The following is a 16701-nucleotide window of genomic DNA, read 5'->3' as shown; positions in this document are numbered from 1 at the left end:
TGCAGGCTGAGGTCCCAGTAGTTAACTAACAGATAGATAGAGACTCTGCAGGCCGAGGTCCCAGTAGTTAGCTAACAGATAGATAGAGACTCTGCAGGCTGAGGTCCCAGTAGTTAACTAACAGATAGATAGAGACTCTGCAGGCTGAGGTCCCAGTAGTTAACTAACAGATAGATAGAGACTCTGCAGGCCGAGGTCCCAGTAGTTAACTAACAGATAGATAGAGACTCTGCAGGCTGAGGTCCCAGTAGTTAACTAACAGATAGATAGAGACTCTGTAGGCCGAGGTCCCAGTAGTTAACTAACAGATAGATAGAGACTCTGTAGGCCGAGGTCCCAGTAGTTAACTAACAGATAGATAGAGACCGAGGTCCCAGTAGTTAGCTAACAGATAGATAGAGACTCTGTAGGCCGAGGTCCCAGTAGTTAACTAACAGATAGATAGAGACCGAGGTCCCAGTAGTTAGCTAACAGATAGATAGAGACTCTGCAGGCTGAGGTCCCAGTAGTTAACTAACAGATAGATAGAGACTCTGCAGGCTGAGGTCCCAGTAGTTAACTAACAGATATATAGAGACTCTGCAGGCCGAGGACCCAGTAGTTAACTAACAGACAGATAGAGACTCTGCAGGCTGAGGTCCCAGTAGTTAACTAACAGATAGATAGAGACTCTGCAGGCTGAGGTCCCAGTAGTTAACTAACAGATAGATAGAGACTCTGCAGGCCGAGGTCCCAGTAGTTAACTAACAGATAGATAGAGACTCTGCAGGCCGAGGTCCCAGTAGTTAACTAACAGATAGATAGAGACTCTGCAGGCTGAGGTCCCAGTAGTTAACTAACAGATAGATAGAGACTCTGCAGGCCGAGGTCCCAGTAGTTAACTAACAGATAGATAGAGACTCTGCAGGCTGAGGTCCCAGTAGTTAACTAACAGATAGATAGAGACTCTGTAGGCTGAGGTCCCAGTAGTTAACTAACAGATAGATAGAGACTCTGCAGGCCGAGGTCCCAATAGTTAACTAACAGATAGATAGAGACTCTGCAGGCTGAGGACCCAGTAGTTAACTAACAGGTAGATAGAGACTCTGCAGGCCGAGGTCCCAGTAGTTAACTAACAGATAGATAGAGACTCTGCAGGCTGAGGACCCAGTAGTTAACTAACAGATAGATAGAGACTCTGTAGGCCGAGGTCCCAGTAGTTAACTAACAGATAGATAGAGACTCTGCAGGCTGAGGACCCAGTAGTTAACTAACAGATAGATAGAGACTCTGCAGGCTGAGGTCCCAGTAGTTAACTAACAGATAGATAGAGACTCTGTAGGCCGAGGTCCCAGTAGTTAACTAACAGATAGATAGAGACTCTGCAGGCTGAGGTCCCAGTAGTTAACTAACAGATAGATAGAGACTCTGCAGGCTGAGGTCCCAGTAGTTAACTAACAGATAGATAGAGACTCTGCAGGCTGAGGTCCCAGTAGTTAACTAACAGATAGATAGAGACTCTGCAGGCTGAGGACCCAGTAGTTAACTAACAGATAGATAGAGACTCTGTAGGCCGAGGTCCCAGTAGTTAACTAACAGATAGATAGAGACCGAGGTCCCAGTAGTTAGCTAACAGATAGATAGAGACTCTGTAGGCCGAGGTTCCAGTAGTTAACTAACAGATAGATAGAGACCGAGGTCCCAGTAGTTAGCTAACAGATAGATAGAGACTCTGCAGGCTGAGGTCCCAGTAGTTAACTAACAGATAGATAGAGACTCTGCAGGCTGAGGTCCCAGTAGTTAACTAACAGATATATAGAGACTCTGCAGGCCGAGGACCCAGTAGTTAACTAACAGATAGATAGAGACTCTGCAGGCTGAGGTCCCAGTAGTTAACTAACAGATAGATCGAGACTCTGCAGGCTGAGGTCCCAGTAGTTAACTAACAGATAGATAGAGACTCTGCAGGCTGAGGTCCCAGTAGTTAACTAACAGATAGATAGAGACTCTGCAGGCTGAGGTCCCAGTAGTTAACTAACAGATAGATAGAGACTCTGCAGGCTGAGGTCCCAGTAGTTAACTAACAGATAGATAGAGACTCTGCAGGCTGAGGTCCCAGTAGTTAACTAACAGATAGATAGAGACTCTGCAGGCCGAGGTCCCAGTAGTTAGCTAACAGATAGATAGAGACTCTGCAGGCTGAGGTCCCAGTAGTTAACTAACAGATAGATAGAGACTCTGCAGGCTGAGGTCCCAGTAGTTAACTAACAGATAGATAGAGACTCTGCAGGCCGAGGTCCCAGTAGTTAACTAACAGATAGATAGAGACTCTGCAGGCTGAGGTCCCAGTAGTTAACTAACAGATAGATAGAGACTCTGTAGGCCGAGGTCCCAGTAGTTAACTAACAGATAGATAGAGACTCTGTAGGCCGAGGTCCCAGTAGTTAACTAACAGATAGATAGAGACCGAGGTCCCAGTAGTTAGCTAACAGATAGATAGAGACTCTGTAGGCCGAGGTCCCAGTAGTTAACTAACAGATAGATAGAGACCGAGGTCCCAGTAGTTAGCTAACAGATAGATAGAGACTCTGCAGGCTGAGGTCCCAGTAGTTAACTAACAGATAGATAGAGACTCTGCAGGCTGAGGTCCCAGTAGTTAACTAACAGATAGATAGAGACTCTGCAGGCCGAGGTCCCAGTAGTTAACTAACAGATAGATAGAGACTCTGCAGGCTGAGGTCCCAGTAGTTAACTAACAGATAGATAGAGACTCTGTAGGCTGAGGTCCCAGTAGTTAACTAACAGATAGATAGAGACTCTGCAGGCCGAGGTCCCAGTAGTTAACTAACAGATAGATAGAGACTCTGCAGGCTGAGGACCCAGTAGTTAACTAACAGGTAGATAGAGACTCTGCAGGCCGAGGTCCCAGTAGTTAACTAACAGATAGATAGAGACTCTGCAGGCTGAGGACCCAGTAGTTAACTAACAGATAGATAGAGACTCTGTAGGCCGAGGTCCCAGTAGTTAACTAACAGATAGATAGAGACTCTGCAGGCTGAGGACCCAGTAGTTAACTAACATATAGATAGAGACTCTGCAGGCTGAGGTCCCAGTAGTTAACTAACAGATAGATAGAGACTCTGCAGGCCGAGGTCCCAGTAGTTAACTAACAGATAGATAGAGACTCTGCAGGCTGAGGTCCCAGTAGTTAACTAACAGATAGATAGAGACTCTGCAGGCTGAGGTCCCAGTAGTTAACTAACAGATAGATAGAGACTCTGCAGGCTGAGGTCCCAGTAGTTAACTAACAGATAGATAGAGACTCTGCAGGCTGAGGTCCCAGTAGTTAACTAACAGATAGATAGAGACTCTGCAGGCTGAGGTCCCAGTAGTTAACTAACAGATAGATAGAGACTCTGTAGGCCGAGGTCCCATTAGTTAACTAACAGATAGATAGAGACTCTGCAGGCTGAGGTCCCAGTAGTTAACTAACAGATAGATAGAGACTCTCCAGTTTGAGGTCCCAGTAGTTAACTAACAGATAGATAGAGACTCTGCAGGCTGAGGTCCCAGTAGTTAACTAACAGATAGATAGAGACTCTGTAGGCCGAGGTCCCAGTAGTTAACTAACAGATAGATAGAGACTCTGCAGGCTGAGGTCCCAGTAGTTAACTAACAGATAGATAGAGACTCTGTAGGCCGAGGTCCCAGTAGTTAACTAACAGATAGATAGAGACTCTGCAGGCTGAGGTCCCAGTAGTTAACTAACAGATAGATAGAGACTCTGCAGGCTGAGGTCCCAGTAGTTAACTAACAGATAGATAGAGACTCTGTAGGCCGAGGTCCCAGTAGTTAACTAACAGATAGATAGAGACTCTGTAGGCCGAGGTCCCAGTAGTTAACTAACAGATAGATAGAGACTCTGCAGGCTGAGGTCCCAGTAGTTAACTAACAGATAGATAGAGACTCTGCAGGCTGAGGTCCCAGTAGTTAACTAACAGATAGATAGAGACTCTGCAGGCTGAGGTCCCAGTAGTTAACTAACAGATAGATAGAGACTCTGTAGGCCGAGGTCCCAGTAGTTAACTAACAGATAGATAGAGACTCTGCATGCTGAGGTCCCAGTAGTTAACTAACAGATAGATAGAGACTCTGCAGGCCGAGGTCCCAGTAGTTAACTAACAGATAGATAGAGACCGAGGTCCCAGTAGTTAGCTAACAGATAGATAGAGACTCTGCAGGCCGAGGTCCCAGTAGTTAGCTAACAGATAGATAGAGACTCTGCAGGCTGAGGTCCCAGTAGTTAGCTAACAGATAGATAGAGACTCTGCAGGCTGAGGTCCCAGTAGTTAGCTAACAGATATATAGAGACTCTGCATGCCGAGGTCCCAGTAGTTAACTAACAGATAGATAGAGACTCTGCAGGTCGAGGTCCCAGTAGTTAGCTAACAGATAGATAGAGACTCTGCAGGCTGAGGTCCCAGTAGTTAACTAACAGATAGATAGAGACTCTGCAGGCCGAGGTCCCAGTAGTTAACTAACAGATATATAGAGACTCTGCAGGCTGAGGTCCCAGTAGTTAACTAACAGATAGATAGAGACTCTGCAGGCCGAGGTCCCAGTAGTTAACTAACAGATAGATAGAGACTCTGCAGGCCGAGGTCCCAGTAGTTAGCTAACAGATAGATAGAGACTCTGCAGGCTGAGGTCCCAGTAGTTAACTAACAGATAGATAGAGACTCTGCAGGCTGAGGTCCCAGTAGTTAACTAACAGATAGATAGAGACTCTGCAGGCCGAGGTCCCAGTAGTTAACTAACAGATAGATAGAGACTCTGCAGGCTGAGGTCCCAGTAGTTAACTAACAGATAGATAGAGACTCTGCAGGCCGAGGTCCCAGTAGTTAGCTAACAGATAGATAGAGACTCTGCAGGCTGAGGTCCCAGTAGTTAACTAACTGATAGATAGAGACTCTGCAGGCCGAGGTCCCAGTAGTTAGCTAACAGATATATAGAGACTCTGCATGCTGAGGTCCCAGTAGTTAACTAACAGATAGATAGAGATTCTGCAGGCCGAGCTAACAGATAGGTATAACAGACAGTAGTGGTTGGTAGAGCAGATGTCTTCAGCAGATGGTTCACTATATAACAGACTCAACACTGCCTTCTGATCCTGTCCGTGTTCTAGGTTACTATGTCTGATTAGACTGAGTTGCTTTCTGCTAATGAAAGATGGGAGGGGATGAGAAGAGAGGGAGGAGAGGAGAAGGGGATGGGAAGGAGGGGAATGATCAAGTCTTTCTCTCTCTCTCATTCCATGTAGCCAATTTACCAAAGCGTATAGGGTCCCCTAGGAAACACTTATCAACACTTTGGTTCCTACCCTGTCACAATAACTCCTCCCTGGCATTTTCATGAATTGTTATGTCAAACAACACTGTATTTAAAGTGCCCACTGTTATATTCTAACTATGTATTTAAAATAATCCTTCTATTTCCATGATTACAACAGTTCACCCAAAGCGTTTTGCTCTAAATCGCAAGTGCAACACTTGATTAAAAATAAGTCCTAGATTGTTTTGCCCGTATCGTGCAGCCCTACGTGGCAGTGGGGAAATGACCTCTCTCACGTGAGTGCAGGAAATGCAGAATATTGGGAGAATTTTATTATTGAAAAAACAACATGGGAGACTTTTATTATGAAAAAACAACATGGGAGAATTTTATTTTAAAAAAACTAAATTAAATTAAATACCGTCTAGATTTTTTTAAATACCGTGAAATCTCTACCAGAATATAATGTCTCTGTCTGAATCGTCTCTTGTTTTTCTCTCTACTAGAATATAATATCTTTGTCTGAATCGTCTCTTGTTTTTCTCTCTACTAGAATATAATGTCTCTGTCTGAATCGTCTCTTGTATTTATCTCTACTAGAATATAATATCTTTGTCTGAATCGTCTCTTGTATTTATCTCTACTAGAATATAATGTCTCTGTCTGAATCGTCTCTTGTATTTCTCTCTACTAGCATCCCTTGCTTCCAGCTTAGCATTTAGTTTTAGTACAGCTGTGGGGGTTAATTTCAGACTCGCTGATCTGCCTGTCCTCCTGAATTCGGAAACCAATGTTTTGCTTTTCTTTCCAGGTTCAATGTTTGACATGAGTGAGTTAGCTGATGTTATCCAGCATGCTTAGCAACCGTTTAGTTTAGAAGGGACAAGGAGGGCCCTCGGGCGTAGCAACTCTGCAAAGAAATAATACAATGAATGACTGGGTCTGTAAGCAACATGACCAAAATAACTTGTCTGGGCTTTATCTTCTGGTGAAAGAATGACATTTTATGAATTAATTTGATCAAAATAATGTTTTAATGAAAATGTGTTATTCATTGTTATCTGAATATGTTGGTATCATTTTTATAAATACAATAAGGCACAAGAGGCAGTGTTGTATCATGAATACAGTCGCAGGTAAGAGGCAGTGTTGTATCATGAATACAGTCACAGACAAGAGGCAGTGTTGTATCATGAATACAGTCGCAGGTAAGAGGCAGTGTTGTATCATGAATACAGTCACAGGTAAGCGGCAGTGCTGTATCATGAATAGAGTCACAGGTAAGAGGCAGTGTTGTATCATGAATAGAGTCACAGGTAAGAGGCAGTGCTGTATCATGAATAGAGTCACAGGTAAGAGGCAGTGCTGTATCATGAATACAGTCGCAGGTAAGAGGCAGTGCTGTATCATGAATAGAGTCACAGGTAAGAGGCAGTGCTGTATCATGAATAGAGTCACAGGTAAGAGGCAGTGTTGTATCATGAATAGAGTCACAGGTAAGAGGCAGTGCTGTATCATGAATAGAGTCACAGGTAAGAGGCAGTGCTGTATCATGAATAGAGTCACAGGTAAGAGGCAGTGTTGTATCATGAATACAGTCACAGACAAGAGGCAGTGTTGTATCATGAATAGAGTCACAGGTAAGAGGCAGTGCTGTATCATGAATAGAGTCACAGGTAAGAGGCAGTGTTGTATCATGAATACAGTCACAGACAAGAGGCAGTGTTGTATCATGAATACAGTCACAGGTAAGAGGCAGTGTTGTATCATGAATACAGTCACAGACAAGAGGCAGTGCTGTATCATGAATACAGTCACAGGTAAGAGGCAGTGCTGTATCATGAATACAGTCACAGGTAAGAGGCAGTGCTGTATCATGAATACAGTCACAGACAAGAGGCAGTGCTGTATCATGAATACAGTCACAGGTAAGAGGCAGTGCTGTATCATGAATACAGGTAAGAGGCAGTGCTGCATCATGAATACAGTCACAGACAAGAGGCAGTGCTGTATCATGAATACAGGTAAGAGGCAGTGTTGTATCATGAATACAGTCACAGACAAGAGGCAGTGTTGTATCATGAATACAGTCACAGGTAAGAGGCAGTGCTGTATCATGAATACAGGTAAGAGGCAGTGCTGTATCATGAATACAGTCACAGGTAAGAGGCAGTGCTGTATCATGAATACAGGTAAGAGGCAGTGTTGTATCATGAATACAGTCACAGACAAGAGGCAGTGTTGTATCATGAATACAGTCACAGGTAAGAGGCAGTGCTGTATCATGAATACAGTCACAGGTAAGAGGCAGTGCTGTATCATGAATACAGTCACAGGTAAGAGGCAGTGCTGTATCATGAATAGAGTCACAGGTAAGAGGCAGTGCTGTATCATGAATACAGTCACAGGTAAGAGGCAGTGCTGTATCATGAATACAGGTAAGAGGCAGTGTTGTATCATGAATACAGTCACAGACAAGAGGCAGTGTTGTATCATGAATACAGTCACAGGTAAGAGGCAGTGCTGCATCATGAATACAGTCACAGGTAAGAGGCAGTGCTGCATCATGAATACAGGTAAGAGGCAGTGCTGTATCATGAATACAGGTAAGAGGCAGTGCTGTATCATGAATACAGTCACAGGTAAGAGGCAGTGCTGCATCATGAATACAGGTAAGAGGCAGTGTTGTATCATGAATACAGTCACAGGTAAGAGGCAGTGCTGTATCATGAATACAGTCACAGGTAAGAGGCAGTGCTGTATCATGAATAGAGTCACAGGTAAGAGGCAGTGTTGTATCATGAATAGAGTCACAGGTAAGAGGCAGTGCTGTATCATGAATAGAGTCACAGGTAAGAGGCAGTGCTGTATCATGAATACAGTCGCAGGTAAGAGGCAGTGCTGTATCATGAATAGAGTCACAGGTAAGAGGCAGTGCTGTATCATGAATAGAGTCACAGGTAAGAGGCAGTGTTGTATCATGAATAGAGTCACAGGTAAGAGGCAGTGCTGTATCATGAATAGAGTCACAGGTAAGAGGCAGTGCTGTATCATGAATAGAGTCACAGGTAAGAGGCAGTGTTGTATCATGAATACAGTCACAGACAAGAGGCAGTGTTGTATCATGAATAGAGTCACAGGTAAGAGGCAGTGCTGTATCATGAATAGAGTCACAGGTAAGAGGCAGTGTTGTATCATGAATACAGTCACAGACAAGAGGCAGTGTTGTATCATGAATACAGTCACAGGTAAGAGGCAGTGTTGTATCATGAATACAGTCACAGACAAGAGGCAGTGCTGTATCATGAATACAGTCACAGGTAAGAGGCAGTGCTGTATCATGAATACAGTCACAGGTAAGAGGCAGTGCTGTATCATGAATACAGTCACAGACAAGAGGCAGTGCTGTATCATGAATACAGTCACAGGTAAGAGGCAGTGCTGTATCATGAATACAGGTAAGAGGCAGTGCTGCATCATGAATACAGTCACAGACAAGAGGCAGTGCTGTATCATGAATACAGGTAAGAGGCAGTGTTGTATCATGAATACAGTCACAGACAAGAGGCAGTGTTGTATCATGAATACAGTCACAGGTAAGAGGCAGTGCTGTATCATGAATACAGGTAAGAGGCAGTGCTGTATCATGAATACAGTCACAGGTAAGAGGCAGTGCTGTATCATGAATACAGGTAAGAGGCAGTGTTGTATCATGAATACAGTCACAGACAAGAGGCAGTGTTGTATCATGAATACAGTCACAGGTAAGAGGCAGTGCTGTATCATGAATACAGTCACAGGTAAGAGGCAGTGCTGTATCATGAATAGAGTCACAGGTAAGAGGCAGTGCTGTATCATGAATACAGTCACAGGTAAGAGGCAGTGCTGTATCATGAATACAGGTAAGAGGCAGTGTTGTATCATGAATACAGTCACAGACAAGAGGCAGTGTTGTATCATGAATACAGTCACAGGTAAGAGGCAGTGCTGCATCATGAATACAGTCACAGGTAAGAGGCAGTGCTGCATCATGAATACAGGTAAGAGGCAGTGCTGTATCATGAATACAGGTAAGAGGCAGTGCTGTATCATGAATACAGTCACAGGTAAGAGGCAGTGCTGCATCATGAATACAGGTAAGAGGCAGTGTTGTATCATGAATACAGTCACAGGTAAGAGGCAGTGTTGTATCATGAATACAGTCACAGGTAAGAGGCAGTGTTGTATCATGTCTCAGTGTGTAGTCCTTAACCCAGGTCTCTACGTGGTTAATGCTGGGGATCCTGTACTGTGTGATGTCTGTATTCAGTAGGCCATGTCTCAGTGTGTAGTCCTTAACCCAGGTCTCTACGTGGTTAATGCTGGGGATCCTGTACTGTGTGATGTCTGTATTCAGTAGGCCATGTCTCAGTGTGTAGTCCTTAACCCAGGTCTCTACGTGGTTAATGCTGGGGATCCTGTACTGTGTGATGTCTGTTTTCAGTAGGCCATGTCTCAGTGTGTAGTCCTTAACCCAGGTCTCTACGTGGTTAATGCTGGGGATCCTGTACTGTGTGATGTCTGTATTCAGTAGGCCATGTCTCAGTGTGTAGTCCTTAACCCAGGTCTCTACGTGGTTAATGCTGGGGATCCTGTACTGTGTGATGTCTGTTTTCAGTAGGCCATGTCTCAGTGTGTAGTCCTTAACCCAGGTCTCTACGTGGTTAATGCTGGGGATCCTGTACTGTGTGATGTCTGTATTCAGTAGGCCATGTCTCAGTGTGTAGTCCTTAACCCAGGTCTCCACGTGGTTTGAACACGTCTCCATGATAGTGATTCTCCTGAACTGTGTGACTCTGGGGATGTACCAACCCTGTGAAGACGTCACCTGTCAGGCAGAGTGGTGCCTCATACTACAGGTAGGTACTACTTTAAACCTCTCACCTCTCACCTATAACCTCTCACCCCTCACCTATAACCTCTCACCCCTCACCTATAACCTCTCACCCCTCATCTCTCACCCCTCACCTATAACCTCTCACCCCTCACCTATAACCTCTCACCTATAACCTGTCATCCCTCACCTATAACCTCTCACCTATAACCTATAACCTGTCATCCTTCACCCCTCACCTATAACCTCTCACCCCTCACCTCTCACCCCTCACCTATAACCTCTCACCCCTCACCTATAACCTCTCACCCCTCACCTCTCACCTATAACCTATAACCTCTCACCCCTCACCTATAACCTCTCACCTCTCACCTATAACCTCTCACCCCTCACATATAACCTCTCACCCCTCACCTCTCACCCCTCACCTATAACCTCTCACCTATAACCTGTCATCCCTCACCTATAACCTCTCACCTATAACCTATAACCTGTCATCCTTCACCCCTCACCTATAACCTCTCACCCCTCACCTCTCACCCCTCACCTATAACCTCTCACCCCTCACCTATAACCTCTCACCTCTCACCTATAACCTCTCACCCCTCACCTATAACCTCTCACCCCTCACCTCTCACCCCTCACCTATAACTTCTCACCCCTCACCTATAACCTCTCACCCCTCACCTATAGTCATCCCTCACCTATAACCTCTCACCTATAACCTATAACCTGTCATCCTTCACCCCTCACCTATAACCTCTCACCCCTCACCTATAACCTCTCACCTCTCACCTATAACCTCTCACCTCTCACCCCTCACCTATAACCTCTCACCCCTCACCTATAACCTCTCACCCCTCACCTATAACCTCTCACCTCTCACCTATAAACTCTCACCCCTGACCTATAACCTCTCACCCCTTCACCTATAACCTCTCACCCCTCACCTATAACCTCTCACCTGTCAGGCAGAGTGGTGCCTCATACTACAGGTAGGTACTACTTTAAACCTTAAACCTCTCACCTCTCACCCCTCACCTATAACCTCTCACCCCTCACCTATAACCTCTCACCTGTCAGGCAGAGTGGTGCCTCATACTACAGGTAGGTACTACTTTAAACCTTAAACCTCTCACCTCTCACCCCTCACCTATAACCTCTCACCCCTCACCTATAACGTCTCACCTCTCACCCCTCACCTATAACCTCTCACCCCTCACCTATAACCTCTCACCTATAACCTGTTATCCCTCACCCCTCACCTCTCACCTATAACCTCTCACCCCTCACCACTCACCCCTAAACTATAACCTCTCACCCCTCACCTATAACCTCTCACCTATAACCTCTCACCCCTCACCTCTCACCCCTCACCCCTCACCCCTAAACTATAACCTCTCACCCCTCACCTATAACCTCTCACTTATAAACTCTCACCTATAACCTCTCACCCCTCACCATCAACACCTCACCCCTCACCTATAACCTCTCACCCCTCACCATCAACACCTCACCCCTCACCTATAACCTCTCACCCCTCACCATCAACACCTCACCCCTCACCTCTCACCTCTCACCCCTCACCATCAACACCTCACCCCTCACCTATAACCTCTCACCCCTCACCATCAACACCTTACCCCTCACCTATAAACCCTCGTCTTGGTGACTGTACATTGTTCTAGGTGTTTGTTGACTGTATCTTTGTCTGTTCTAGGTGTTTGATGACTGTATCTTTGTCTGTTCTACTGTTCTAGGTGTTTGTTGACTGTATCTTTGTCTGTTCTAGGTGTTTGATGACTGTATCTTTGTCTGTTCTACTGTTCTAGGTGTTTGATGACTGTATCTTTGTCTGTTCTACTGTTCTAGGTGTTTGATGACTGTATCTTTGTCTGTTCTAGGTGTTTGATGACTGTATCTTTGTCTGTTCTAGGTGTTTGATGACTGTATCTTTGTCTGTTCTACTGTTCTGGGTGTTTGATGACTGTATCTTTGTCTGTTCTACTGTTCTAGGTGTTTGATGACTGTATCTTTGTCTGTTCTAGGTGTTTGATGACTTTATCTTTGTCTGTTCTACTGTTCTGGGTGTTTGATGACTGTATCTTTGTCTGTTCTAGGTGTTTGTTGACTGTATCTTTGTCTGTTCTACTGTTCTAGGTGTTTGATGACTGTATCGTTGTCTGTTCTAGGTGATTGATGACTGTATCTTTGTCTGTTCTAGGTGTTTGATGACTGTATCTTTGTCTGTTCTAGGTGTTTGATGACTGTATCTTTGTCTGTTCTACTGTTCTGGGTGTTTGATGACTGTATCTTTGTCTGTTCTACTGTTCTAGGTGTTTGATGACTGTATCTTTGTCTGTTCTAGGTGTTTGATGACTGTATCTTTGTCTGTTCTGGGTGTTTGATGACTGTATCTTTGTCTGTTCTAGGTGTTTGATGACTGTATCTTTGTCTGTTCTACTGTTCTGGGTGTTTGATGACTGTATCTTTGTCTGTTCTAGGTGTTTGATGACTGTATCTTTGTCTGTTCTACTGTTCTGGGTGTTTGATGACTGTATCTTTGTCTGTTCTACTGTTCTAGGTGTTTGATGACTGTATCTTTGTCTGTTCTAGGTGTTTGATGACTGTATCTTTGTCTGTTCTGGGTGTTTGATGACTGTATCTTTGTCTGTTCTAGGTGTTTGATGACTGTATCTTTGTCTGTTCTACTGTTCTGGGTGTTTGATGACTGTATCTTTGTCTGTTCTAGGTGTTTGATGACTTTATCTTTGTCTGTTCTACTGTTCTGGGTGTTTGATGACTGTATCTTTGTCTGTTCTAGGTGTTTGTTGACTGTATCTTTGTCTGTTCTACTGTTCTAGGTGTTTGATGACTGTATCTTTGTCTGTTCTGGGTGTTTGATGACTGTATCTTTGTCTGTTCTAGGTGTTTGATGACTGTATCTTTGTCTGTTCTACTGTTCTGGGTGTTTGATGACTGTATCTTTGTCTGTTCTAGGTGTTTGATGACTTTATCTTTGTCTGTTCTACTGTTCTGGGTGTTTGATGACTGTATCTTTGTCTGTTCTGGGTGTTTGATGACTGTATCTTTGTCTGTTCTACTGTTCTAGGTGTTTGATGACTGTATCTTTGTCTGTTCTAGGTGTTTGATGACTGTATCTTTGTCTGTTCTGGGTGTTTGATGACTGTATCTTTGTCTGTTCTAGGTGTTTGATGACTGTATCTTTGTCTGTTCTACTGTTCTAGGTGTTTGTTGACTGTATCTTTGTCTGTTCTAGGTGTTTGATGACTGTATCTTTGTCTGTTCTACTGTTCTAGGTGTTTGATGACTGTATCTTTGTCTGTTCTACTGTTCTAGGTGTTTGATGACTGTATCTTTGTCTGTTCTAGGTGTTTGATGACTGTATCTTTGTCTGTTCTAGGTGTTTGATGACTGTATCTTTGTCTGTTCTACTGTTCTGGGTGTTTGATGACTGTATCTTTGTCTGTTCTACTGTTCTAGGTGTTTGATGACTGTATCTTTGTCTGTTCTAGGTGTTTGATGACTTTATCTTTGTCTGTTCTACTGTTCTGGGTGTTTGATGACTGTATCTTTGTCTGTTCTAGGTGTTTGTTGACTGTATCTTTGTCTGTTCTACTGTTCTAGGTGTTTGATGACTGTATCGTTGTCTGTTCTAGGTGATTGATGACTGTATCTTTGTCTGTTCTAGGTGTTTGATGACTGTATCTTTGTCTGTTCTAGGTGTTTGATGACTGTATCTTTGTCTGTTCTACTGTTCTGGGTGTTTGATGACTGTATCTTTGTCTGTTCTACTGTTCTAGGTGTTTGATGACTGTATCTTTGTCTGTTCTAGGTGTTTGATGACTGTATCTTTGTCTGTTCTGGGTGTTTGATGACTGTATCTTTGTCTGTTCTAGGTGTTTGATGACTGTATCTTTGTCTGTTCTACTGTTCTGGGTGTTTGATGACTGTATCGTTGTCTGTTCTAGGTGATTGATGACTGTATCTTTGTCTGTTCTAGGTGTTTGATGACTGTATCTTTGTCTGTTCTAGGTGTTTGATGACTGTATCTTTGTCTGTTCTACTGTTCTGGGTGTTTGATGACTGTATCTTTGTCTGTTCTACTGTTCTAGGTGTTTGATGACTGTATCTTTGTCTGTTCTAGGTGTTTGATGACTGTATCTTTGTCTGTTCTGGGTGTTTGATGACTGTATCTTTGTCTGTTCTAGGTGTTTGATGACTGTATCTTTGTCTGTTCTACTGTTCTGGGTGTTTGATGACTGTATCTTTGTCTGTTCTAGGTGTTTGATGACTTTATCTTTGTCTGTTCTACTGTTCTGGGTGTTTGATGACTGTATCTTTGTCTGTTCTAGGTGTTTGTTGACTGTATCTTTGTCTGTTCTACTGTTCTAGGTGTTTGATGACTGTATCTTTGTCTGTTCTAGGTGTTTGATGACTGTATCTTTGTCTGTTCTGGGTGTTTGATGACTGTATCTTTGTCTGTTCTAGGTGTTTGATGACTGTATCTTTGTCTGTTCTACTGTTCTGGGTGTTTGATGACTGTATCTTTGTCTGTTCTAGGTGTTTGATGACTTTATCTTTGTCTGTTCTACTGTTCTGGGTGTTTGATGACTGTATCTTTGTCTGTTCTGGGTGTTTGATGACTGTATCTTTGTCTGTTCTACTGTTCTAGGTGTTTGATGACTGTATCTTTGTCTGTTCTAGGTGTTTGATGACTGTATCTTTGTCTGTTCTGGGTGTTTGATGACTGTATCTTTGTCTGTTCTAGGTGTTTGATGACTGTATCTTTGTCTGTTCTACTGTTCTAGGTGTTTGTTGACTGTATCTTTGTCTGTTCTAGGTGTTTGATGACTGTATCTTTGTCTGTTCTACTGTTCTAGGTGTTTGATGACTGTATCTTTGTCTGTTCTACTGTTCTAGGTGTTTGATGACTGTATCTTTGTCTGTTCTAGGTGTTTGATGACTGTATCTTTGTCTGTTCTAGGTGTTTGATGACTGTATCTTTGTCTGTTCTACTGTTCTGGGTGTTTGATGACTGTATCTTTGTCTGTTCTACTGTTCTAGGTGTTTGATGACTGTATCTTTGTCTGTTCTAGGTGTTTGATGACTTTATCTTTGTCTGTTCTACTGTTCTGGGTGTTTGATGACTGTATCTTTGTCTGTTCTAGGTGTTTGTTGACTGTATCTTTGTCTGTTCTACTGTTCTAGGTGTTTGATGACTGTATCGTTGTCTGTTCTAGGTGATTGATGACTGTATCTTTGTCTGTTCTAGGTGTTTGATGACTGTATCTTTGTCTGTTCTAGGTGTTTGATGACTGTATCTTTGTCTGTTCTACTGTTCTGGGTGTTTGATGACTGTATCTTTGTCTGTTCTACTGTTCTAGGTGTTTGATGACTGTATCTTTGTCTGTTCTAGGTGTTTGATGACTGTATCTTTGTCTGTTCTGGGTGTTTGATGACTGTATCTTTGTCTGTTCTAGGTGTTTGATGACTGTATCTTTGTCTGTTCTACTGTTCTGGGTGTTTGATGACTGTATCGTTGTCTGTTCTAGGTGATTGATGACTGTATCTTTGTCTGTTCTAGGTGTTTGATGACTGTATCTTTGTCTGTTCTAGGTGTTTGATGACTGTATCTTTGTCTGTTCTACTGTTCTGGGTGTTTGATGACTGTATCTTTGTCTGTTCTACTGTTCTAGGTGTTTGATGACTGTATCTTTGTCTGTTCTAGGTGTTTGATGACTGTATCTTTGTCTGTTCTGGGTGTTTGATGACTGTATCTTTGTCTGTTCTAGGTGTTTGATGACTGTATCTTTGTCTGTTCTACTGTTCTGGGTGTTTGATGACTGTATCTTTGTCTGTTCTAGGTGTTTGATGACTTTATCTTTGTCTGTTCTACTGTTCTGGGTGTTTGATGACTGTATCTTTGTCTGTTCTAGGTGTTTGTTGACTGTATCTTTGTCTGTTCTACTGTTCTAGGTGTTTGATGACTGTATCTTTGTCTGTTCTAGGTGTTTGATGACTGTATCTTTGTCTGTTCTGGGTGTTTGATGACTGTATCTTTGTCTGTTCTAGGTGTTTGATGACTGTATCTTTGTCTGTTCTACTGTTCTGGGTGTTTGATGACTGTATCTTTGTCTGTTCTAGGTGTTTGATGACTTTATCTTTGTCTGTTCTACTGTTCTGGGTGTTTGATGACTGTATCTTTGTCTGTTCTGGGTGTTTGATGACTGTATCTTTGTCTGTTCTACTGTTCTAGGTGTTTGATGACTGTATCTTTGTCTGTTCTAGGTGTTTGATGACTGTATCTTTGTCTGTTCTGGGTGTTTGATGACTGTATCTTTGTCTGTTCTACTGTTCTGGGTGTTTGATGACTGTATCTTTGTCTGTTCTACTGTTCTAGGTATTTGATGACTGTATCTTTGTCTGTTCTACTGTTCTAGGTATTTGATGACTGTATCTTTGTCTGTTCTAGGTGTTTGATGACTGTATCTTTG

At 43.2% G+C, this 16701-nt stretch overlaps 1 protein-coding gene across 1 annotated transcript in view; it reads left to right on the top strand.

The window, feature by feature from the left end:
• Positions 1-16701, top strand: part of cacna1ha (calcium voltage-gated channel subunit alpha1 Ha) — a 156540-nt gene that overhangs the window by 40757 nt on the left and 99082 nt on the right. The window contains exon 3 of the mRNA XM_090194382.1: positions 10097-10208. Coding sequence (XP_090050508.1) covers positions 10097-10208 — 112 coding nt within the window. The remainder of the gene's footprint in view (positions 1-10096; positions 10209-16701) is intronic.

Source organism: Oncorhynchus mykiss, chromosome 13 (genome assembly GCF_057628025.1).
Source record: "Oncorhynchus mykiss isolate SJ-2025 chromosome 13, ASM5762802v1, whole genome shotgun sequence".
Taxonomy (NCBI): Eukaryota; Metazoa; Chordata; class Actinopteri; order Salmoniformes; family Salmonidae; genus Oncorhynchus; species Oncorhynchus mykiss.
This window is presented reverse-complemented; position numbering and strand designations above follow the sequence as displayed.